Source organism: Barbus barbus (assembly GCF_936440315.1).
Source record: "Barbus barbus genome assembly, chromosome: 39".
NCBI lineage: Eukaryota > Metazoa > Chordata > Actinopteri > Cypriniformes > Cyprinidae > Barbus > Barbus barbus.
The window spans coordinates 17558589-17584528 of NC_136717.1; the positions used below are offsets into that span (position 1 = coordinate 17558589).

Here is a 25940-nt window from a genome sequence, read left to right on the forward strand (position 1 = left end):
TGTAAATGCAACCCTGTTAACCATTCTGTTTTGTTTCTTTGTTTAGTATTGTTAGTTTAGTTTATTTCGTTTTAATGTTTGTTGCTGGAAAATAGCAAACAAAACAATCACACAAATCAAGGTGTTTAAGCTGCATTTTGACCCAAAGTTTATGGAAAATAAATAGAAAACAAAACAGCTCACTTTTGCTGAAACAGAAAAACACAACTTTTTAGGGTTTATGCTAACAAAAACCACGGTTTTACTATAGTAAAAGTGTAGTAACCATGTTTTTGGCGTATTGACCATTTGTATAACCAGTTTTACCACAAATACCACGTTTAAACTATTATTAGTGTAGCAAATCGATGGTTTATTTGTAGTCACCACAGTTTAACTATAGTAGCCACGGTGTTTTGGTTTTATTTGTGGTAAAACCATGGTTAAATTTTCATAAGGATATGGTGTACCCTATTCGTAGAAATTGCCATGAACGAAAGTCTTGAATTTAAGAGTAGCGCACTCACTCGCTCTCGCTCTGTGCCCAGTTGATTTGGGGTGAAGCGGGAGCACGACTCTTTTATAAAAACCCCACTACCCTACTTTTTGAGAAAATAAATCGGCGCCGGATTGGTGGAGCCCGGTCACGTGACCACCGCTGCGCTGGAGTTTCTACTACAGCTGGGAGCCGCTCGAGAGAGGAGGACAGAGCGCGAGAGGCGGCTTTGCCTGCGACGCTTCGCACAAAGTTTCTGCAGCATGGGAGACAAGAGGAGTCCGACGAGGTAAAAGCAAACAGAAAGAAACTCCCACAGCCGTGGCTTCAAGAAACTCGAGACCGTCTCAAGGCTTGAAACAGACCATTAGGTAGCGCGCGCCTGAATGAGAAAGACGCAACAAGAGTGGCCACCATGGCGGACTGGCTGTTTTAATTGTTTTTTTCATAAAGTGTCATTTCGTTAAAAAAACGCGTCGCTTGCGCAGGCGTCCGGCTGACTTTGTGCATGGATAGGATCAGATATGTGTGTCGGAGATTTCTACCGTCCGAGATGTGATGTTCTCTCTGTTTGTTTTGCTTTTTGAAGGCCGAAACGCCAAGCGAAGCCCTCCTCCGACGACGGCTACTGGGACTGCAGCGTGTGTACATTCAAGAACAGCGCCGAAGCGTTCAAATGCATGATTTGCGATGTCAGGAAGGGAACGTCAACGCGGTGAGTGTGCCACACGATGTCTGCTGCTTCACATCTAGCGAGCTGCCTACCTAGACAGCATATTTGGGCTTCATTCGATAAGTTACTCCAGAACGATTATCTAGATCGCTAGGTTTTGAGCCATTTGTCTTGTGTGTATTAATAATTACACACTGTTTATAACCTCAGGAACAAATGTGAGCAGTTAGTGTCACGTTACTGAACAGCTCTGTTTGTAAAACACCCATGATATCCTGATTAATGTGAGCTATTTCAGAAGTAATTGGGGTTTAATTTCAATTCAATTTGTAATTATAGTGCATTAGCCAGGCATGACGCAACCTATAAGCAAACCACTGTGATGCAATACATTTTTCTATTAGCAGTCTAAAACGATTTCAATAAATTGGCTTGTAAACTGTACATTGTTTAATTGTAATGCTTAAGTTATTTATATTTAGATAATATTCATCGTTTGCATATCAAATGCGTTAAAATTAGCCATTTGTAATATCTTTCCTGTTTTTTTTAAGCATTAGGGATGCACTTATACTACTGATAATACATACTCATGTCATATATTGGAGGATAAACCCATGTACTTATTTAATGCTTCCAGTTATGTTCATGTGGTTGGTAAAGACTAGTTTGAAAACATGTAAGTGGTTTGATTATTATCTGTAAAATAAAGGATTTTTATGGAAAAGCACAAAGCTTGAAGACAAACTTTGCCAAGGCTAAGCTGGAAACTTGTGAAGATAATGTTTCTAAAGTTGTGGTGACATTTACTGCTGTTTGGCAAATTTTCACCATCGAAATTGAGTCATATCAATAGTAATCAGCACAATCTGGAATTTTGTATTGGTGCAAAAGATTTGCCCATGCAGATTTCGCAACAGGTTCAAGTTGATTATGCTGCTTGGTTTGGAAGTAACTTGTGTGAGGTGTGCTTTTTTTCTCTGTACACTCTAAAAAAAAATGCTGGGTTAAATACAATCCATTGCTGGATAAAATACGGACAAACCAAACAATTAGGTTGTTTTGATCCAGCAGTTGGGTTACTACCCAGAATGTTGGGTTAAACATTGAACCCAAATGCTGGGTTTGTCCATATTTCACCCAGCACTGGGTTGTGTTTAACCCAGCATTTCTTAGTGTACACTTTTGACAAAAGTCTATTTTTTGGCTGCAGAAACCTAGAGTGATACATTCAGAGTTGTTTATCCCAAATATTGGAGGATAAAGACTTGTATATGTTGATGTGGATGGTAAATACCAGTTTGAAAACATGTCGAATCAATTCAGGATTTTTCAATTAATCATAGAGAACGAGGGGTCCTACACAATACTAGCATCTACTCTGCTTTTATCGGTCTCACAGATAGCGTCTATCCCGTGGCAGCGATCCATGAGAGAGCGCTAATGACCTCATCAGAGAAGACATTTAATGGGCTCGTATTTTCTCACCTTCATCTCATCTGTCATAAAAATCCTGTTTTGGAACAGTCAACGACTGAGTCGGCAGTCAGTTATTTCCCTTATGTCTTTAAGATTGAGATCAGGTCAGGAAGTAAAACATTTCTCATCTGCGTTTCGGAACACAAACGCACACTAAAAGCAGATGGTGATGATGATGATGATGATGACAGACCTCAGCTCTCAACAAAATCGACAAATAATGATCATCTTTCTTTAGGGAGATTGTTTATAAAGGCTAAATTATCTTTCAAGTTTCAGATCCCATTACCACCGCTGAATTAAAGTATTATTACAGTGCGTGTGAGAGGGCGGTGGATTTTTATGTGGGGGTGGGGTGCTGTCACTCGTCCAGGCCACCACAGCAGCTGGCGTCCAGACGGCCTGAACTCATTTGCATTCAACGGCTTAATCAAGAATGCTGTCATCAGAAGAGGCATCATCACATCAGGATGCGCGCGCGCACACACACGGACACCCATGCCCATAAATAAACCCATGATTGCACATTTGCCCTGTTATAATGCCTCTGAGACGGCCACAAATGATGGGTTTTAATGATGATGTACTCTAGATTGTGTGATCCTCGCAGGTCGTTCATTTATGAAGAAAGGAGAGCTTCTTGACACGCAGCTTGTTTATTCTTCTTTACACTTCGTTTACACTTCTGCTTTTATTCTGCATTTGGCGAGCGGTTGTATGCATAAACGCAAAGGATATGCATTGGTGTTGATTCCTGCTTTCAGCTTCGTCATCTTCCCGAGCAGCCGTCAGATATGAATGACAACCATGTGTTCGTTTAGATTGTGGTTGTGTGCAGTGGATAGCAAATGAATGTTTTATAAGGCTATGATTTAGCTGAGCCTGACTGATGTGGCGAATGATACAAGGGTTAATTCAGAGCATGTTTGTTGGGCGTCTCATCATATATTTAATTTGGGTTAAAAGACAATGTTTAAAAAAACAAAAAATGATTTGATAGTGCTGTCAAACGATTAATCGCTTCCAAAATCAGTTTTTGTTTACATAATGTGTGTGTACTGTGTATTTATTATGTAATACACACACATGCACGTATATATTTAAGAAAAATGTTGCATTTATACATTAAACATATATATTTATATATGATATCATTTATATGACTATAAATAAATACATGTAAATATTTTCAAAATATATGCATGCATGTGTTTGTCTTTATATATATACATAATAAATACAGGGCTCGCAAAATTTCTAAATCCCTGGTAGCCCTTCGGGCAGGAACTCTTCAGATTTTGGTAGCCCGAAAATTAATTTAACTAGCCCAAATAAAATAAAGACCATAAATGTCAATCAAAAATATTTTCAATGCACGAATATCAACGAATATCAAGGAAAGAGATTTTACTATTTACAAGGTATTTGCAGAATTCTTAAAAATCTATTTAAGGCAATTTGAAAATTTATTTCTTATACCATTTAACATTTAAAACTGTCTAAGGCCTTAAAAACTCTTCAATTTAGTTGTATTAAATTTAAGGACAGGTGGGAGCAATATTCCCTCTAACTTTTTTTCTTGTTGAGCAAAACTTTTCTCTATTGTGCGGACATTTCAGGCACCTGAGCAAAAGCATTCTTTATACCAGACCTGTACAGCACGCACACAAAAAAGTGTGTAACTTTTAACTTTAATGTGCTATTTATATTTGATTTGACTCTTGACGTAACTAAATGATGTACATTTTAGGTTACCTGAGAATTTTTTTTTACTGTACAATACACTGCAGTTCAAAAGTTTGGATCCCGGCTGGAAAACACAATAGTCCCGGGACGTCGGGCTAGCGATTTTGCGAGCCCTGAAATATACACAGTACACATTATGTAAACAAAAACTTTTGGATTCGATTAATCGTTTGACAGCACTAGTATTTGAATGTCAATTGGAGCCTTTGTTGTTTTAGACCCCATTGACTTTCAATGTAAGGACAAAAACAGGCAAATCAAATGAATTATTTTGTTTCTCGCAGAAAGTCATACAGGTTTGGAACAACAGGAGAGTAAAAAGTGTTAAGTTTTATTTTGGGGTAAATTATCCCTTTAAATGATGCGATACTAGTTCCTAAGTGAGTGGTTTTTTAATGTTGCTTCAACTGTGGCTATATTTGCTCATTCAAAAAGAGATTTGTTTACCTAGTTGTTACTTTGTGCTGACAGACTGACATTTAATTGATGAAGCTGCAGAGCTTCTCGTTGAGCATTTCAGGCCATTTCCCCGCTGACCCCCGAACCTGCCGGCAAACCTGTAATTTCAGTGTACCACTTTTTGGTACACTGAACACTTTTTGCCCCCCAGCGAAAGCATTCGCTCTGCAGGAGAGAATATTATACCGTTCAATTACTACAAATGGAGAGAATGTCCCCTCTAGACCAAGCAGTTTTTTTTTTTTTTTTACTCAAGACCTCTCACGATGACGGATTGGAAAAAGGAAGGCTGTATTATGTTTTGTTTCACGTTGGAGCTCTATTTGACTTGACACTAATGTACGTTTGTGCTGTCACAACCAGTTTAAGGCTGTCAGTTATAAATTGTTGACATAACCTGTGCACTCTATAGGGGTATCACTAAAAGAACTGGACCATCATCCTTCATGACTGTCAGTGTCGGTGAGGTGATGACAAACGGAGGATTTCGATTGCAAATGATTACAGAGCAAAGCATAAATCTAGACGTCATATTCTGCAGTCACAGTGATATTTTATTTTTGCTTAACGATGTAATAAAACATGGTAGAGATGTGCAAAACCAACTAGTCGATGGGTCTATATATATATATATATAGATAATATTATATAAGATTATATATAAAAATAAAAGATAATGTTATAATAAATTAATACATTTTAATATTTTTTATTAGCCTATAATAAAACTGCATTATGTTAATATAGTAATAATTGCCGTATTTCTAAAATGCATATGCATTATGATATATAAATTATACCGTGACTTTCACATGCTTGTATAATGTCGGTTATTAGATGACTAGTCACTTGCTACAGTGTGGCCTTTGAAAGAGTTGAGCAGCATGTGAAATCCTCTCTAATTGCGTGTGTGCAGAAACCTAGAGCCCTGCACTGCGAGTTCTCGTCTCTTTGCCCAAAAAAGAGAAACTAATGCAGTCTGAGGAAGCGTTCCCAGCATGCCTCTGCCAAATAAACAAAAAGCCACATAAAACATCCACATTATTCAGTAATTACAAGAGCCTGTTGTCATTTATTAGAGAAATTTTGCATATAGTTTGCAAAAGCACGCGAAGGCGCATGCCTGTACCGTCTCAAATGGGTTGACCTCATTTTGATTCAGACGTTATGGGCCTTTGATGAAAGGAGAGAAAGCTGGATACCAAAGCGAGGGAGAAGCAATGTGGAACTGCAGTGTGGGATTTTAAAAAGCAGCTAAAGAAAATGCAGACACTTGGAAAAAAACGAAAACAGAGTGTGGAGAGGTGGGACGGTGGGAGGCACAGGGCCATCTGTCAAACAGGGGGCTTGGCAGCAGAGCGAAGGAAGGAGCAGTATGGAGACTGCATGTTCACACAGTGTAGCGCATTAATCATGGTGTCCCCTCCCATCACTCAAGCCCATGAGTACACAAGCCTCCCCGGTACAGTCATTACGCCATTATACAAACATGCAGATATGAACACATCTGAGAGACTCTTGGCTCAGAGGAGAGAACGCAGCCCTCGTGTCCTTCTGATTTAACACCGTAATGTGGGAAAATTTGTTTTGTTTGTGCACTTATGCAAAAGATGACTTTGCAGACACATTCTGTAACTTTTTAATGTAATAGCTGATGCGATTTTATTATTTTTTTAAAAAAAATTTTTATGATGAAATTCAATACGTTGGCTTTATTTAACAAGGAAACTTACTTTAAAAAATTAGGTAAGAGAGTTTAAGTTATAATGTGAGAGCCTTCAGTGACATTTTGCTAAGAATACGCAATATATATTGGTAACATTCGTTATTAGAATATAATTTTTTATTTCAATATTAAACATTGTGTATTTGATTGCACATGCTAGTTTCTTCTATTTTTACGTTAAATACTAATTTAATAACTAATAATTTGCAAATCTCAAAATGAATATACATTTTCATATTGTACATTTATAATGTTGTGTTGCCTAAACTGATGTTATGTTCTGATTTAAATTGTTTTAGTTTGTGTCTTACAGTGAAGTATAAAATTGTATTAATCTGCATTTTGTAAGTTAAACCATAAGCCATATCAGCCATATGGATCAGTGCATCCCTTTATTGTCTTGATTTTTTTTTTTTTATATATATAAAATTGGTTGATGCATCTTAAAAATGTAAGACATTAAAAAATTAAAACCTTTTAAGAAAATTAAATGTTTAAATTTTTAAAACATTTTAATTTTAATTTATTTTGTTAGCTGTGATCGTTTTACATTTTTATTTCATTGTCTCTTTTCTCACAAATAATTTTGACATTCAATTTGTGTCTTTATCATTTAATTTTTTTATATTATCCATGTAATAAGCGGGATAATACAGTCATTATTGCAAAATAACTAATATTAACTGGCTTACTTTGCTTTTTTGCGTTACTGTAAAGGATGAATGTAAACTAATAGCACGGATTACATAAAGCGTAGTTGCAACACGTATGCGTTAGACAGAGAATGACTAATGACTGAGTAATTTTACAAAATCTCACTCTCCCTCATGATAAACGTTCAAAAATAAGCAGGATCAGCAACGTTAATGCCGATTTGCTCTGTCTGGCACGGAGGAAATGCATCACAAAGTGATCGATTGATTCACTAACAGCGCTGAGTGCGAAGGGTGTTAAGAGTCCACAGCAAGCAGTCAGGTCTTGACATGTAGCAGAGAGCGAGGCAGGCAGACAGCTAACAACAACTAATAATGGCCGTTTTCACTTGCCTTGGGCTCGGGATCAATGCTAATGACTGGTTCTTGGCTGCCATGCTTTAAGGCTCTAGATGTCCTAATTTCACAATGTCTAACTTCATTAGCTATTCCCTAAGCACCCGGGGGTAATGGATGAAAGTGTAAACATTGCACCAGCGCACAGATACTGAGAAGCTGTTTTTAAAATCTCTCTTGTGTGTGTGTGTGTGTTGGCAAAGCAGACGGCAGCGATGCTGGCCTTCATACTGCTCTGTTGTGGTCTGTTTTTGGTGTAACAGCTGTTGTTCTTGACATTAGAGCAACGGTCACGGTGCATCCCTGTTGTTCTAAACGCCACGCTACTAATGGGACTTCACCCTGAGCTCTGATCTGAGATCAGTATGGTTAGTTCAGCTCATAGGCTTAGATATAATCTGTAATTGCTGCAGCTGTCCGGTTGTTAATTAGGGGTGCAACAACTGATGCGATGAAATGACAACAGCAATACAGTATCCTACTAACAGACAACAGTAGGACAAGAAGTTCTAGCAATTTCTGATTGGCCATTTACATCTATAGGTTCAATCTGGATCTGGTGGTTTAATGGGTTTTTATCATGATTATTATTGCATATATGTACAGTCATGGCCAAAAATATCGGCACCCTTGTTAAATATGATCAAAGAAGGCTGTGAAAATTAATCTGCATTGTTAATCCTTTTGATCTTTTATTTAAAAAATTCACAAATCTAACCTTTCATTGGATAAGAATTTAAAATGGGGGGGGAAATATCATTATGATTTTTTTTTTTTTCTCAAATACACGTTGGCCACAATTATTGGAAACCCCTAGAAATTCTAATATGTATATGTATGTATATTCCCATTCATATTCACAATTTTGAGCACTCCATGGGGATTATGAACATGAAATTATCCAACCATGGCTTCCTGTTCCACAGAAATATAAATAGGAGGGAAAACAAAGCCCAAATTCCCTTAATCATCCATCACAATGAGAAAAAAACAAATAATATATTTCTGATGTGCAGTAAAAGATAATTGAGCTTCACAAATTAGTGAAGTGGCTTTAAGAAAAGAGCTAGAGCAGTGAATTTCCTCCATTTTCACCATCAGGGCAATAATTAAGAATTTCCAATCAACAGAAAATGTTACGAAACTGCCTGGAAGGGGATGTGTGTCTATATCGTCCTAATGCATGGAGAGGAGGAGAGTTTGAGTGGCTAAAGACTCTCCAATGACCACAGCAGGAGAATTGCAGAAAATAGTTGAGTCTCGGGGTCAGAAAACCTTAAAAAAAAAAAAAAGGTCAAACAGCACCTACATCACATGTTGTTTGGGAGGGTTTCAAGAAAAATTCTCCTCGCTCATCCAAAAACAAACTCCAGCATATTCAATTATCAGACACAACTGGAACTTCAAATGGGACTGGCTTCTATGGTCAGATGAAACTAATAAATGAGCTTTTTTAGCTGCAAACACTCAAGATGGGTTCGGTGAACACAGGGATAAAAAATACCCCATGTGTACAATGAAATATACTGCTGTATTTTTGATGTTGTGGGCCTATATTTCTGCTGGAGGTCCTGGACATCTTGTTTAGACGCATGGCATCATGGATTCTATCAAATACCAACAGATAAAAAAATCAGTAAGTGACTGACTCTGTTAGAAATCTTATAATGGGCCATGTTTGGATCTTCCAACCGTACAATAATCCAAACACAAACCTCAAAAACAACACAACACAAAAACAGGTCACTGAGCACAAAACCAAGCTTCTACTATGGTCATTCCAGTCCTCTGACCTGAACCCTGTAGAAAATGAGTGAGGTGAACTGAAGAGAAGAAGCACCAACACGGAGCTGGGAATCTGAAGGATCTGGAGTGATTCTGGATGAAGGAATGGTCTCTGATCTCTAGTCAGGTGTTCTCTAACCTCATCAGGCATTATAGGAGAACATTTAGAGCTGTTAAACTGGCAAATGGAGGTTTCAAAAAGTATTGAATAAAAGGGTGTTAATTGTGGCCAATGTGCATTAGAGAAAAACATTTATTTCGTAATGACATTTCCCCCCGTTTTAAATTCTTATCCAATGAAAGGTTAGATTTTTGTGAATTTTTTAAATAAAAGATCAAAAGGATTAACAATGCAGATTAATTTTCACAGACTTCTTTGATCATATTTAACAAGGGTGCCAATATTTTTGGCCATGACTGTATGTGTGTGATGGAGATATATATATATAATTTTTTTTTTATTCATAATTTTCTTTTCTCTTCAGCATTTAGTTTTTATTGTCAGTCTAGGTTTTTTAAATCTGCCAAAGTCAATGTGTTAATTAGTATATCCAATGCCAGTATTGTTATAGCATTTTTTATATTTAAATGTTATGTTTAGACAGGGAAAGCAAGTATATTAGGGGATGTTAGCTTATATTAGGAAGTTAAATTACCAGTTTTTGTCTTCCTGCTATAGAAAGGAAAAGAGAAATTGCGGCTGTTGAGAAAACACATTCTTCTCAGATTACTCTATGTAGGCAAGATTTCTCAACTGGCTTCAACACTTGCCTGTTTTAACTTGCTTTTTCCCCACATGGTCCTTTTCATCAGGCCCTGGTGAGCTTGAATCATGTCATCCCGATTTAAAATATTTTGCTTTCTCGCTTCTCAATCCCCCCACCCCCACAGGAAACCTCGTCCTGTCTCCCAGCTGGTAGCCCAACAAGTCACACAGCAGTTTGCTTCACCCACACAGCCCAAGAAAGAGAAAAAGGAAAAGACGGAGAAGGACAAGAACGAGAGAGAACCAACACTGAAAAAGAACAGCCACAAGAAAATGAGGTGAAATGTTGCGATACGGCCCCAGTTCATAATTTCACTGTAGTTCCTACTCCCCAAGCAAATTAAGTGGCTGTCTTTTGCATTTTACATAGCAGGTAGCTCACTCAGGAAGATATGTATTGTTGCACTATATGTGGAAACTATTTGAATATAAATTTTCATCTACCGCAATGCACCGAGAATTATACAACACGTTTTGTCCCCTATTAATACTTCATTAATACTTTTATTCAGCAAGGATGCATTAAATTGATCAGAAGCGAGAGTAAAGACATTTATTTTACAAAATATTTGTATTTCAAATATTTTATATTATTCTATTTCTTTCTATTGATCAAATATCATATTTTCCACAAAAATATTAAGCAGCACAACTGTTTTAAACAATAATAATGATAAGAAAAGTTTCATGAGCACCAAATCGACATATTAGGACATTGACGACTGGAGTAATGATGCTAAAAATTCAGCTTTGCCATCACAGGAATAAATTACTTTTTTCTTTTTTTTTTATTATTCAAATAGTAAACAGATTTTTTTAATGGTAATATTTTACAGTATGTACTTTTTTTTTGTGTATTCTTACCAAACATTATGCATATGTAGTATGTATATATACATATTCATATCTATATATTCATTGTCATTTAGTCCCTTGTGAGAGATGTTGGGTATAGAGCTTTGTTCAAATAGAGATTTCTGTATGTCAAAAAGCCTTCAAATCATTGTTTCTGATGTTCTGATTCATCTCGTTGATCAGTTTGGTTTGGTTCGTTGCCTTTTTTAATTGCCAGTGGAGAAAATGAATGAGAAAATGCTTGCAAAGCCAAGGCCGCCAGGCTCACTTTCATGCTCTATTATACTAGCAATTCCAGTCAATTTTATTTATATAACAAGCCAATTTATTTGATATAATGCAGATACAAAGTTTCAAAGCAGCTTCACAGTAATAAACAGTTAAATTACAGTGTTAATGATGTTAAATGCATCAATAATGAAACTATTTAAATTTCAGCTGCTCTACAGAAGACAATGGTGTCTCAGTGCAGCTAAGTTTAGTTCGGTGTCGATGTTGTCAAGTTCATCAATTATGAAATGCTTTAGAGAAGCTCATTATTCAGCTCAAGTGGTGTCAGGCATGTCTGATCTGTTCTTTGCTCCCTATCCTGCAGGCCCAGGTTAAAAAATGTGGACCGGAGCAGCGCACAACATCTGGAAGTGACAGTGGGAGATCTGACGGTTGTCATAACAGACTTTAAGGAGAAAACTAAGCCCTCCTCCAGTTCGTCCTCCAGTGCAGCATCTGGAGACCACCACAGCCAGAGCGGATCCAACTCAGACAACACAGAGAAGGGGATCTCCAGATCCTCGTCCCCACGAGGGGAGGGTTCCTTCCTCAACGGGGAATCTCACTAGGAACCCATGGATTACGAACGTTACTTCCAGTCTCCTGTACCTAATATATCCATTTTAAACGAAGTCACAGGAGCGCGCTTATGTATGCCAAGACTTACCGAGACGCAAACTTAACCCAGCAATATAATCCATCTCTCATCTCTCTACTACCACAGTTCAAAGATCAGAAGCATAGGATTTCACCACGATACACTCGTCCTGGTTTGTTACAATGCCCAGTAGGTCAGCCTGAGAGAAACTGTAGACTTTGTAAGCTATTTTGATTTTTGACGATTTAATTTCTAGAGCACGTGGTAGTATTATGAATCAGATAAGTGTTGTTGTCTGTTTGGATTTGGACACTGACACTTTCTCTTCATTATCGTCACAATTTCATAAACCTTTGTTTTTTAAAACCACAATCTGTAATTTCTGCAATGGCACCCATTTCGTCTCGACAATTAGCCCTGGGGCTTAAAAACATTAACAACTGGAACATTGTTGTGAACGTATTTGCTTCTACATTAATGACATGTCAGTTGCAAATTGTAACTTTTAATATACTTTAAATGCATTACATGATGGGCGTTAAGCCATCTATGAATAACTGTGACTCAAACAGGACGTCCTATCTCAATTGTTTGTTGCGACTGTTTTGTACGGTTTGAGACGCAGAAATGAATTGTTTAATTTGGTTCTTGTTCATGGTGTTTTATTTGAGACTTGTCATAGATTGCATCACTTGTGCGGCTAGTTCTGCCAGCGCTGTTTTGTGTTAGATTGTCTTGATATAATTCTGTTAATTCCACAAGAAACATAACCTTTATGACTAAAAATGACAAATGTATTTGTAAGATGTTGAATTCATCCCCTCCTTTATGATGAACGGTGGTATATAAATATATTGCAGTATAGGAAATATCTCTTAATAAAATTTAAGATTTAGAATCCCGTCGTCAAGTAAAAGTTATTTTCAGGGCAAACAAAGACCTTAAGGGAGCGATTAACGAATTTTGGTTGTTGTGGTGAAATGTCTTTTCGGTTCTCTGTGAAATGCACGACATGCATGCGGATGATATTCGCTGTGGGTCTTCAAAGTGTTGTGGTTTTTACCTCCCCATGAGGAGTGAGGCAATATGTGGCATACTGGTTGAGTCGGCGACAATGAAGAGTATTGTTTCTTGACAACTGCCAGCAGCGTCTTAACACATGACAATCCATTTCTCAATCGACATTGCCTTATACAGCAGAAAACATTCCTTTTAATCTCTGATTAAAATAATAAGCAGAAAGCAAGTTTTGCCGGTTAAAAAAGAAGTCCAGTTTCTCTATGCTCCCTACAAGCACTCTTAAAAATATTCAGAATTTTAGTCTACATGTATGGCTGTTGTTTTTGATGTGCTCCTCTAAACATATTAGTAAATATTTTAAAGATGCTACTACTAATTTAGTTATTAACCATTATTACACAATGTCAAGCTTTTGTTTTACTAGGTGGTACAGTACTAAGAATTAATTTGTACTTTACTTTTCTGGCAATGGCTTGTCATAAATAAATAAATAAAAATTTTAATATTAAAGTTGCATGATGTAACAATTGCAATTTGTTATTCATTTAAATTCAGTTTCACATAATTCTGCAAAAGCAAACTACAAATATTAGCAATTTGTTATTAATAAAAAAAAATATCTAATAACTAAATAGCTACTAGTAAGTTAAAGGGTTTGTAATAGCAGGGGTCTCTCTCACGCCATTGGAGGAAGAACTTGTATGTGGGGGATGGTGGTGGTCGTTAGTTGATAGGAAGATTTTTGCGAATCGGTTCCTTCAAACAGTTCATTTCAAACCGATACATCGGCTCTTTAGGTAATTACGTCATTATGTGGTATCTGACAGCCTGGCATAGTGTTTGCATGCTCAAAATATGTAAGCACATTTCTTTTATACGTGACTCTAGACCACAGAAGACGTAGTACGGATAGGCTGTATTTGTAGCAACAGCCAACAATACATTGAATGGGTCAAAATTGTCAATATTTATTTTATGCCAAAAATCATTAGGATATTAAGTAAAGATCATGTTCCATGAAGATATTTTGAACGTGTCCTACCGTAAATATCAAAACTTCATTTTTTATCAGTAATATGCATTGCTAAGAACTTCATTTGGACAACTTTAAAGACGACTTCTCGAAATTTTATCTTTTTTACACCCTCAGATTCCAGATTTTCAAAGGTTTATCTCAGCCAACAAAAATGTTTAGCAAGAAAAAAAGTCAGTTTTGCTGAAATTGTCGAACATTTTGCCACATTTCTGCTATCCCTGCCATGTGAATCAGTTCAACTGATTCTTGGAAAAGATCCGACTCAAAAGAGCGATTCATTCACGAACCGGACATCGCTGGTTTTCCAAGCAAGTTTTCCAAGTAAAACAGTGTCCGAGTCCTGTAGAATGCGCGTATATCTTCGTACATTTAGTTTGTGCATAGTTATCGCTCTTCTGTCTTTAGTATTTTTGTTCAGTAAACATGATGCTGAAAGTTTTTCGGCCGTTTTAAAGCACGTTAGGGAGCCGCTGGAGCCATTATCCGTCGCGAAGAACTTAAATGGAGCAACAAAACCAAAACAACGACCCACCGCGACCACATCACACAGACCGCGGTAAATCAAATTGGTTTCATTCATTTGGTTTAAAGATAATGTTTGTTTGGCGGAATTCACTTAAGTGACGTTTGTTTTAAATGGATGTTTGAATTCTAGTTTGCACAGTTGTCACAATATGGGATGTAAAAATCAAAGTGGGTTTATGCTGCAGCGATAGCCAGTTTATCTATATTATTCGCATAGGAGGTCAGAAGTACAGGAAACGTCCAACACTCTGAATCCACATGAAAGGAAAACGATGCGAGTGACAACAGCCTGTGTAATTCCACACTGACTCGAGAGAACGGTTTATAGTGGAAGGTGTTCACACCTGACTTACCTGTACTGATTCATTGTCAAGGGAGAGCTCTGGCATGTCGAGAACATTGTTGAGCAGTGATGCAACAGACAACAAACCATGCCTTTCTCACGCACACCTGTGGTTCAATTGATTGAACTTATCTCAATAAGTGTGTGTGTGTGTGTGTGTGTGTGTGTAAACAAAATAGTATATATATACACACACACACAAAAATATTTTTGTGAGACCCATTAGATTAATAAATTATAACAAAAAAACATATTTTAAAATGATCACATCATTATTTTTTACATTCATTTTGATGTATGTATATATATATATATATATATATATGTATATGTGTGTGTCTTGCAAACATTATAAACTAGAAAATTGCAAAAAATTTGGAAACGGCTCATTTTGTTGATGTAGTTGTGTTATTATTTACTAATCCATCATTTTATCAGCCAATCTGTTTTTTTCTTCTTTGTTTTGATACCTATAAGTTACATTTTGTAAACAAGTTTGTTTAAAAGATCAAATATCTTAGTGCATCACATTCGGTTGACATTTTTAGATTAGTTTGTCACCTTTTTTAATTTTTAAAAGTTTTTTTTCTATTTAATTTCGATGCGTATTATATATATCTTTTAATGCAAATTATATATAGCTCCTTTGAAATTTAGTTTCTGTAATTTTTTGAACCTAGCACCTTCTTTTTACAGATCATTTGATGGAAAAGAAGTTGTGGTCTTATTTACTCATCCATTCTTCTATCAGCCCATGTAGTTTTTTTTTTTTTTTTTGTAGTGAGACCTATTAGATGGCTTTTGTTAACCATTATAACAAACTTAGTTTTATACATCAAATGTTTTTTCTTTGTCTATCTTATAAAATAAAAAAAAAATGTCTATTTAATTTGATGTTTATTTAATGTTGGTTGCAAACATGACAGCAAATTATAAAATAAAACATTTCATTTATTTTATTACTCATTTTATACATTATAAACCCATTACTCATAATAAAGCTAATTTAAAATTCAAAATTTTCTAAAGGATAAGCATCTCCTTGCACTGACTGTTTGTTGGAATAGTAGTAGTAGCTAGTTTTACTCATGGTGTTCAGTAGAACTAAAACTGGTCTATTTACAGAGATGTTGGACACAAGGTGACTTCACCTGGACAGCGAGAGACGATGCAGCTGGCTGTGGTGGCTTGTGGAGAGAGACACGGGGAAGCTGTCAACACGCTCAAGACCGCAGCCATGCTCAGCAGCCGAGCCTTGAGATTTCACATCTTTGCAGAGGAGCAGTTACACACCAGCATAAAAACAGCAGTCAGTATGAGCCAGTTGTTATTTTTGAAGATATGCATGCACATCTATGTTGTTTCACAAGAACGTGCATGTTTGTCCAACATTATAGCGGATACATGTCATTTTAAATGGTCAACCAAATGCTAAATTTCTCCAAATCTGTTCTGATGAATTAAACTCTACATCTTGTATGAGCTGAGGATTAGTACATTTTCATTTTTGGGTGACCCATTCCTTTAATCTGCTACTAAACTATTGAGAAACTGTATAAAGAGATGAAAGATTTACTCTTTTCCAATCCATTTTCACCTTGTACAGCTGGACTCCTGGCCAGCTTTCATCCGAGCAAAATTCAGCTATGCTGTTCACCCCATTTCATTCCCCCATGAGAACCATAAAGAGTGGAGTCAGCTTTTCAAGCCATGTGCATCACAGAGACTCTTCTTACCAGTGAGTATTACTGCAGTTTAAAGCAATTTAAACCGCGTGTTTACTTTAAAATATCTACAACTACTTTTACTTAAAGCTGATTTTTTTGGTTTGTCATTTAAAAAAAAAAAAAAAAAAGGTTACAGTGACTGCATCAGAAAATGTGCAATCAATGGTGCTGCTTTCCTTTTGTAAGATGTCAAACAATACATATTACTCTTTTCTGAAATGGCAATGTAATTTTTCTAAAAATAGACAAAATTCTATTCTTTTCTCTACAGATGATTCTGAAGGAGGTGGACTCATTACTCTACGTGGACACCGATGTCCTCTTCCTGCAGCCTGTAGAGCTGATCTGGGACATGTTGACGCACTTTACCTCCACACAGTTAGTAGCCATGGCACCAGAGCACGAGGAGCCGCGGATTGCCTGGTATAGTCGCTTCTCCCGGCATCCGTATTATGGAAACACTGGTATCAACTCTGGCGTCATGCTGATGAATTTGACCCGGATGCGAATGACACAATTCAAAGTGAGATTAAAGGGCCGGACCCTAAACTTTCTTCCTTAATGTGAGGGTTGATGTACCTGGACAGTGCTCAATCTGGATGTCGTCATCTTGTTTCAAAGGCAAACATGTTTTGGCCAATCACGTGGGCTGCAAGTGTCATGTGACATTCTATATTACTATATTGAAACACCCATCATCGAAAAAAATATTTAAAATGTAATTTAAAAAGAACATAATACAAAAACACAAATAAAATAAGGTTTAATAATAACAACAAAAATATTTACCCAAGTTATATATTTTAAGTTTGGGCTTGGTGAGATTTCTAAAAAAAAAAAAAAAAAACCCACAACATTATGAAGTGTCTTGTTCTCATCCAGGTTACATTAATCCAAAAAAATAAAAATAAAAACTGTATTATTGTGAAATATCACTAATACACGTTTTCTATTTTAATATATGTTAAAATATTTTTGTATTGGCAAAGCTGAATTTTCAGCAGCCATTAAAATCAGCTCTCAATGTCACATGATCCTTCCGAAATCATTCTAATATGCTGATTAGGTGCTCAAGAAACATTACATATTATTGATGTTGAAAACAGTTGTGCTACTTCTTTAAATAGATTAGAGTAAATTTAACACATTCAGAGTAAAATTTGTGCACAAATAAAACATCTATTTATGACTCCATGTTAGTGGGTTTTGTAACATCATGTAATTACATTTGAGTCCAGAAGAGGGTGGTAAAGGTCTCTACTCATTTCAAACTATTCTTTTTTTTGCTCTGTATGGACAGAATGACATGACTTCTGTTGGTCTGCACTGGGACGAGCTTCTGATGCCTCTGTTACAGAAATACAAGCTTAACATAACTTGGGGTGATCAAGATTTGATCAATATCATCTTCCATTACAATCCAGGTAAGCCTTTCTGGATTTCATCCATTCCTTAAAGCTGTGCTTCCCAAACCCCTGCACATTTTGTATGTCTCCCTTATCTAACACACCTGATTCAACTCAGCAGCTCGTTAGTAGAGACTGCAAGACATGAATCAGGTGTGTTAGATAAGGGAGACATACAAAATGTGCAGGGCTAGGGGTCCTCCAGGACAGGTTTGGGAAGCACTGCCTTAGAGTTTATTCCCTTTCAAGTCTCTGTAACAGATGTGTGTGTATATCCAGAGATGGTATTTACCTTCCCCTGCCACTGGAACTACCGTCCTGACCACTGCATCTACGGCAGCAACTGCATCCCGGCAGAGGAAGAGGGTGTTTTAATGCTACATGGCAACAGAGGAGTGTTTCACAGCGACAAACAGCCTGCCTTCAAGGCCGTGTATGACGCTTTCAGACATGTAAGTTGTATTATTATAGAGGTGATTTCCTAGTTGCTAGATTTTAACTTTGGTTTTTTTGCCCTATCCATTCCAAAGCTAATAAATCCCTCTTTACTCTTTCTGGCAGTACATGTTTGGACAGGATCTCATAAAATCATTCTTGTTACCCCTGGAGGCAGCGCTGAATGGAACCACTCACACATACTGTGGGAAAGTTAGTCATTTCTTTACCAGAGGACTTGGAAAGTCTGTAAGGAAGATCCAGAGAATGCTTCCTGCAGGTGGCTGAGCTGTAATACAGTGGGGCAAATAAGTATTTGATACACTGCCGATTTTTCAAGTTTTCCCACTTACAAAGAATGAAGAGATCTGTCATTTTCATCGTAGGTACACCTCAACTGTGAGAGACAGAATACCAAAAAAAAAAAAAAAAAAAAAAAAAAATCACATTGTATGGGCTACAGGACAATAGGCAAACAGCCTGGCGAGAAGGCAACAACTGTTGGTGCAATTATTAAAAAAAGGGAAGAAATTTAAGATGACCGTCAATCTCCCTCGGACTGGGGCTCCATGCAAGATCTCACCTCGTGGAGTATCAATGGTCCTGAGAAAGGTGAGGGATCAGCCTAGAACTACACGGGAGGACCTGGTCAATGACCTGAAGAGAGCTGGGGCCACAGTCTCAACGGTTACCATTAGTAACACTACACCGTCATGGATTAAAGTCCTGCAGCGCACGCAAGGTCCCCCTGCTCAAGCCAGCACATGTCCAGGCCCGTCTGAAGTTTGCCAAAGACCATCTGGATGATCCAGAGGCGGCATGGGAGAAGGTCACATGGTTAGATGAGACCAAAATATAACTTTTTGGTATAAACTCCACTCGCCGTGTTTGGAGGAAGAAGGATGAGTACAATCCCAAGAACACCACCCCAACCGTGAAGCATGGGGGTGGAAACATCATGCTTTAGGGGTGCTTTTTTGCAAAGGGGACAGGACGACTGCACCGTATTGAGGGGAGGATGGATGGGGCCATGTATCGCGAGATTTTGGGCAACCTCCTTCCCTCTGTAAGAACATTGAAGACGGGTCGTGGCTGGGTCTTACAGCATGACAATGACCCCAAACACACAGCAAGGGCAACTGAGGAGTGGTTCCGTAAGAAGCATTTCAAGGTCCTGGAGTGGCCTAGTCAGTCTCCAGACCTGAACCCAATAGAAAATCTATGGAGGGAATGGAAACTTCGTGTTGCCCAGCGACAGCCCCAAAACCTGAAAGATCTGGAGAAGACCTGTATGGAGGAGTGGGCAAAAATCCCTGCTGCAGTGTGTGCAAACCTGGTCAAGAACTACCGGAAACGTCTGACCTCTGTAATTGTAAACAAAGGTTTCTGTACCAAATATTAAGTTCTATTTTTCTATTGTATCAAATACTTTTCATGCAATAAAATGGAAATTAATTATTCAAAAATCATAGTGATTTTTCAGGATTTTTTTTTTTTAAATATATTGTCTCTCACAGTTGAGGTGTACCTACGATGAAAATTACAAATCTCTCCATTCTTTGTAAGTGGGAAAACTTGAAAAATCGGCAGTGTATCAAATACTTATTTGCCCCACTGTATTGGTGCTGAATAATGACAGAAATGTGTTCTCTGAGACAGGATAGGAACGTCGCTGCTCTTCCATTCGAATCTGTGCAATATTAGTAGAATGGGTTGAATGATGAAATGTGAAAAAAAAAAAAAGTTCAGTTAAAGGGATAGTAAATAAATAAAATTCAAATAAAAAGTCATTATCCATGTCTTCCCAAATCTGAACGACTTCCATTTCCAGAAACAAATAAGGTAAATTGCTGCGACTACTATTATGCTTTTTTTGTAGTGCTTGGGTGTACGGTTTCTTTAAGATTGATATTGAATGTACTGCAAGAGGTCATAGGAATGTACTACATGGAAATACTTGGATAATGTAAATATCGTATTCATTTTACATAATGTTCATATGAAATAAAATATAAAATCACTAATTAGACTTTGTGACCATCACTTTTCCTTCCCCACTGAAAAATAACTGGAACAAAGGATGAAAAATATTAACGGTATAGTTCACCTAAAAATGCGCTGAAAATTTACTCCCCCTCAGGCCAGCCAAGAGGTAGATGAATCGTTTCTTTATTGGAACAGATTTGGAGAAATTTGAAGCATTACTTACCTTGCTCAGTAAAAAAAAAAAAAAAAAAAACACTGATCTTGGATGACCTGAAGAGTAAGTAAATTATCTTTTGAACCTATCATTTTAGAAACAAATAAATCACAGAAAGGATTTAGCACAAGCTACAAACTGAAAATGTGGAGTTTAATTTTAGAAATTTACAGAAAGCTGTTTATGCAAAAACAAAAAGTTACAACTTTCCTCCACCAGGGAGCAGCATTGATTCAGGTTTTTATAAAACAGGCAGTGTCTTAGAGTAATTACAGTGGCTTTGTTCTGTGATCACACAACAGAAAATACTAAACCACATCCAAACAATATTTTCTTAATCTCATAACAGCCGAGACCCACTTATTTGCAAAGTGAAATTGACGTAATTTAAAACACTACCAAGTTATAGGTCTTGGAGCACACACACAAAAAGAGGCAATTCCCTGGAAAGTTCTGTAATGAGATCAACGATTAAAATATCATTACTTGGCAACCCTTAAAGCAGTAGATGTTAGTGACACAAGGAAGACCTAACTCATTTATTACATAGAAGCGGACCTGCATACGGTCCATTTGAAGCATCAGCAACCTGTGCTTGAAGGTCACGATGACTTCACAAACTACAGAACACAATGAGGAGACTGATGTCATGTTTCATAGATTATTTTCTGCTACATTGATCCATGAGATGTAACTATGTCTAGACCACCTGAGGCACAAGAGCTGATTTACAAGGATGTGCAGGTCAAAGGCTAGACCTGATAGAACAATAATGAGCGCCTGTAGGTGGTCGTCCTCTTGTATCTGACAACCAGGATGAGGATTCTAGAAATCTATATTCCAACATTTAAAGAGGAAAAAAATTGTGGGGAGTTGTCTGTATCAAGTTTCAACAATTCACTGAAACAAGTTTAATACTAATATACGGAGATATCTGAAGTGATGTGACCCAGTTAATTTGTTAAATAAACCTTTTTTTTTAAAAAAACAAAACATTTACTGGCGTCTACTTTCATATCGTGCCATTATACTTTTTGCATCCGTTCACTCTTTATCATGAACAGTAGATAAACATTGAGTCTAAAACAAAACATCTGTGGGTCTATTGTCCATTTCGTCATGCGTGTTTCTTCCATCGGACATCAGCCCCTCGTTTATAATGGATCCTCTATCTTTGCTTTCCCTTCCATCATTTCTCCCTTGGACAATATTTACCTCAAGTGGCAACAAATAGATGTTTTTTTCAGCTCGACAGAAAAGCAGCCTGTGGTTTGGTGAAAGAGACCTTATCTCTCATTCCTATTTCCCCCCAGTGAGCTTTTCAATTAGGTAATTACAGTCATGTGAAAGGAGACTCGGCAGAGAGCCCCGCTGCATTGTGGGAGCACCTGTCCCCCACAGACGCCAATTACCTGGCACGTGAACCGTCCCCATTGTGTGGGCGCTCAGAGGGGTCCAAGTCTGCAGGAAGTGCAAACCCTGCCAATGCAGCGTCTAATCAATGGGCGAGCGGTGGCTGTGAAACAGGTACACAGGAAAATAAATAAATGAGCAGGCTGCTTTTCTCATTTGCTTATTTATGCATTTGTATTCAGACTGGAAGCACACGAACACGCAGCGAAGCTTAAAAACACATGGCAGGACTGGGATCAATATTAGGCTATGAAATTAATCAAAATATTCCCTTTGCTATGTGCATTTTGGGGTGTCATTCTTAACAAAAAAAAAAAAAACAAAAAAAAAAAAAAAAAGTTCACTCAAAAACTTGTTCTTTACTCACCTTCATGTCGTTCCAAACCAGTATGAGTTTCTTTCTTCTGTGGGACATAAGACAATATTTGAAAAAATGTTCACATTATTCAATGTGGTGCTATATTTTTTTTAACTCTGTTTATTGAAGTGTTAGTTTGCCAGATATGGATTGAAGTATCAATACATTCAACATCCAAATAAGTTTGTTGGTTAAAATATATTGGCACTCCTAGTTTCAACAAATTAAAAAAGGCAACTAAAATTACTACAATGAATACATTTCATAATTCCAGTCATTTTAGGAGCTGATTGTTATTCAAGGATCCCAAACTAATCTACATTACTTTTCCAGCCGTTTACTGAATAAGGATTGTAAAACTATTGTTTTACTCTGCCTGATAAAATATTTTAGAGCTTGGCTTAACTAGTAGAATGAATATTCAGGAGAAGAAAAAGTAACATTTGTAAAATTAGACCACTTCAAATATCCAAGTTTTCCAAGACTGCGGAAGGAACTTAAGAATAAGAATTATCTTTTAGTTGTTTTAGCTAATTTTAATACTCATTTTGTCTTATTTTAAATTATCCCAAGCCATCTTGCGGCCCCTTTAAATGTTTCCTGGGGCCCCTTTGTTGTGAACCACTGTAAAGTGAAAAAAAAGTAACAATACCAGTATTTGCTGACAAATTTCTGCCTTGCCAAAGTGCTAATATACATACATTTAGTTACGTCAAGCATTTTTTTTATTTTATGCAAACAGGTAGGACAACAAAAAAAAAAAGGTATGCAAAATAACACATTATGCTTGCATGTCGTTAATATTAATCAAACAACAACATTGAAAAGAAAGTCAATGCCAGCGTTTCCCAAAAGTGTCATAAGCTATAGTTCATAGAAATTATTGGCACCAAAGATCTACTTACTTTGGGGAAACGCTGCCCAGATCAGGTTGGAAGACCACCAAACCATTAAGCATTTTTTTAAAGAGAGTTTTTGACTTAAAAATCAGAAGGCTCTGAAAGTTTATTTTGGGGGGGGGGGGTTAGAGGTATTATCTAGAGTCGTAAATAGTCAGAGTTTGATAACAGCATCTGCATTTTTCATTAAAATCATTATCGTTGGACCACTGAACATTTACTTCTTTATTCAAAAGAGTAATCCGATTACTTTTCTGTAATCTGAAACTAGCACAAGGAAAGCTTTAAAGTGAATTCAATACAAAAACAGTCACAGAACATTAGCAAAAACCAAACATTGCATGCAAAAAAAAAAAAAAAAAGAAAAATGACTGCGCACACAGCAGATCATGAATAGTGCTAAATTAGACTAAACGAAACCTGAGTGGGCACAATCATCATGAGGGGAACAAGAAACAACCAGCAATGAACAGACAAACAACCAAAATCCAATATAAGACCAGACAAATCAACCTGCATCTCTTACTGCAGAAAACACCCTGAAACCAAAAGAAATACATCAGCGATTAAGCCACTTCCTGTGATGTCTCACAAATGTCTGAATGTGTGCTTATGGTGACCTGAATAGACATCTCTTCTCTCTTACTGTATGTGAAGCAAGAGACACCTTCTGTCTCCCAAGTGAGCCAATTTACGCTCGAGTCCACTTCATTGTGCTGCATCGATTCAATTTGAACTCTTTTCCTTTATAAAGAAGCCCAGTGAGCTGGATGCAGATGTCTGCAGGCTGAGATGGCAGGGAAATCTCATTCAGGAAATGAGCAAATCTCAACCTGTGGGCTTAAGTGGCAAAACATGTCAGTCAACTGCCCATGGGGCAATTCAAATCATTATTTAAGTGTAGGTCAATGAAGAGAACACACTGGTGTGAGATTAAAAGTCTGCGACAAACCCGCCATTACATTTGTTAAACTACACTAATGGAAATTATTTTTTTGTTGAAAAAAAAAAAAAAGAATACAATTCCTTCTAGATACCAGGTATGGTACCTGAGCAGAGGAAAATACCAAGGACATCTTCAGGGAGACAGACACACTTTGAGTTAAAGCTGAGGGGCACTAGGTCTGACAGGTTATATAACTTTCATTTTTGTGATTGACTGTGTGTTGAGGCTGGGAGAATGGAAGAGGAAAGAGAGAAAACTGACCGAGTCAACATGATTAAAAGTCCAAAATGAAATTGCAACTAAATGTCACTGGGTAATGAATAAAAATGTGATGTTCATGTCCTTGTTAAAAGAAATCAAAATGGAAAGTTATATTTTGGTACATTAATGGTAATTTTCCACCATTTAACACCTTTTTGCCTTTTGCAAAGGTTATATAAAAGGTGTAGTTTATAATTTCCACTTATAACTACTTCATAACTTTTTCAAAAAAAAAAAAAAAATAAAAAAATAAAAATAGCAAGACATAATATAATAACATAATATTGTTTTCAAAACAGGTTTCCTGAAAATTCCACCTCTCGAACACTGGTGAAATAGTTTACTTACTATTATTTTTTTAGTACGCATAAATATTCCATTTAATGTCACTCCATTATTTTGGAGTTCATAAAACCTGCATGAATAAATATATATATTTTTTTAAATTAAATGCTGTTATAGTTGTTAATTAGAGCAGCAACCTTTCAAAAGTACATTTTTTGTATCTTATTTATCCCTAAATGGTACATATTAGTACAGTAGCTACTGCCCAGGTGTTGTACCATTTCTGAGAGGGAGGCAGATCACGTCACAGGACACTACAATCACTTCCCAAACATCATCTACCCAATTGGTTTTCAAACCATTAAACCTTACATGCACTTTGGTAAAAGCAACATCATTTAAACTCAGTAAAGTGAATGGTCTTATGAACACAAAGTATAATCATGTTTGATTTCAGCTGTGGATGTGTGAGGTGTGCGCAGACTCAAAAAGTGCTGTGCTTGCCAAAACGGCGAGCATTCGCGTGATTCATAGGATCATTTAAAAGGAAAAAACCCACTGTAAATGTACATGTGCTCTCATAGCGACTCAGACCCTTTCCATCTTCACGTTAGGCAAAGGTAATTAAACTGTCACTTTTGCGTTTCAAAAACGCAGCAGTCACCACATTCCCCTAACGTCGAGGAATATCGGTCATTTGCTATGACTTCTGAATGGTTCAGTTCCTTTTCTGAACCTTTGATTTGTGCGAAGACCCGTGTCAATAAAGTACCCCCTCCCCTCGCGCTCCTCCACGTCGCTGCTGATGTTGTCTCAAAATGAACATCTCCAATTAGACACAAGCAATTATTCATTTGATGACTTACTGTTTACATTCATTGTCGCAATATCGTACCTTGTGGGAAATCTAACTCTTAATCACTGTATGAGAATAATTACGCCTCATATGCATTTATGCTGATAAACTCATCATAGTTTGCCACTGCGAGCCTCGGCTTCATCAAATTTAAGACAAAACTGATTAAAAACATAAAACCGCAACCTGAATAAAAAAGGCAAAAAGAATGAATTCGTTGTCATTCAAAACACTTGAGTTAGCAGCTAGCGCTAGCTTAGCCTTGTATTTAGATCTTGTTGCTCAATGCGATTGACTCAAGCACACAAACAATAGCATGAGACTTGAGGGGATTTCGGTGTTCGTTTGT

At 37.0% G+C, this 25940-nt stretch overlaps 2 protein-coding genes across 3 annotated transcripts; both read left to right on the forward strand.

Annotated features, from left to right (window-relative positions):
- The first annotated feature begins 642 nt into the window (after positions 1 to 642).
- On the forward strand, positions 643 to 13422 carry LOC306858978 (YY1-associated factor 2-like). 2 transcript variants are annotated; one of them, XM_079399795.1, is made up of 4 exons: positions 643 to 764; positions 1065 to 1190; positions 10284 to 10436; positions 11609 to 13422. In XM_079399795.1, exons 1-4 carry the CDS (start codon positions 739 to 741, stop codon positions 11850 to 11852), a joined length of 549 nt encoding a protein of 182 aa, XP_079255921.1. In that variant the 5' UTR covers positions 643 to 738; the 3' UTR covers positions 11853 to 13422. The 2 variants fall into 2 exon arrangements, with proteins under 2 accessions (XP_079255921.1, XP_079255922.1); XM_079399796.1 differs by having other exon boundaries at positions 663 to 846.
- On the forward strand, positions 13274 to 20375 carry LOC306858976 (glucoside xylosyltransferase 1-like). Its single transcript, XM_079399793.1, has 7 exons — positions 13274 to 14493; positions 15931 to 16114; positions 16412 to 16543; positions 16804 to 17055; positions 17833 to 17956; positions 18218 to 18390; positions 18500 to 20375. Exons 1-7 carry the CDS (start codon positions 14285 to 14287, stop codon positions 18659 to 18661), a joined length of 1236 nt encoding a protein of 411 aa, XP_079255919.1. The 5' UTR covers positions 13274 to 14284; the 3' UTR covers positions 18662 to 20375.
- The last annotated feature ends 5565 nt before the right edge of the window (positions 20376 to 25940 follow it).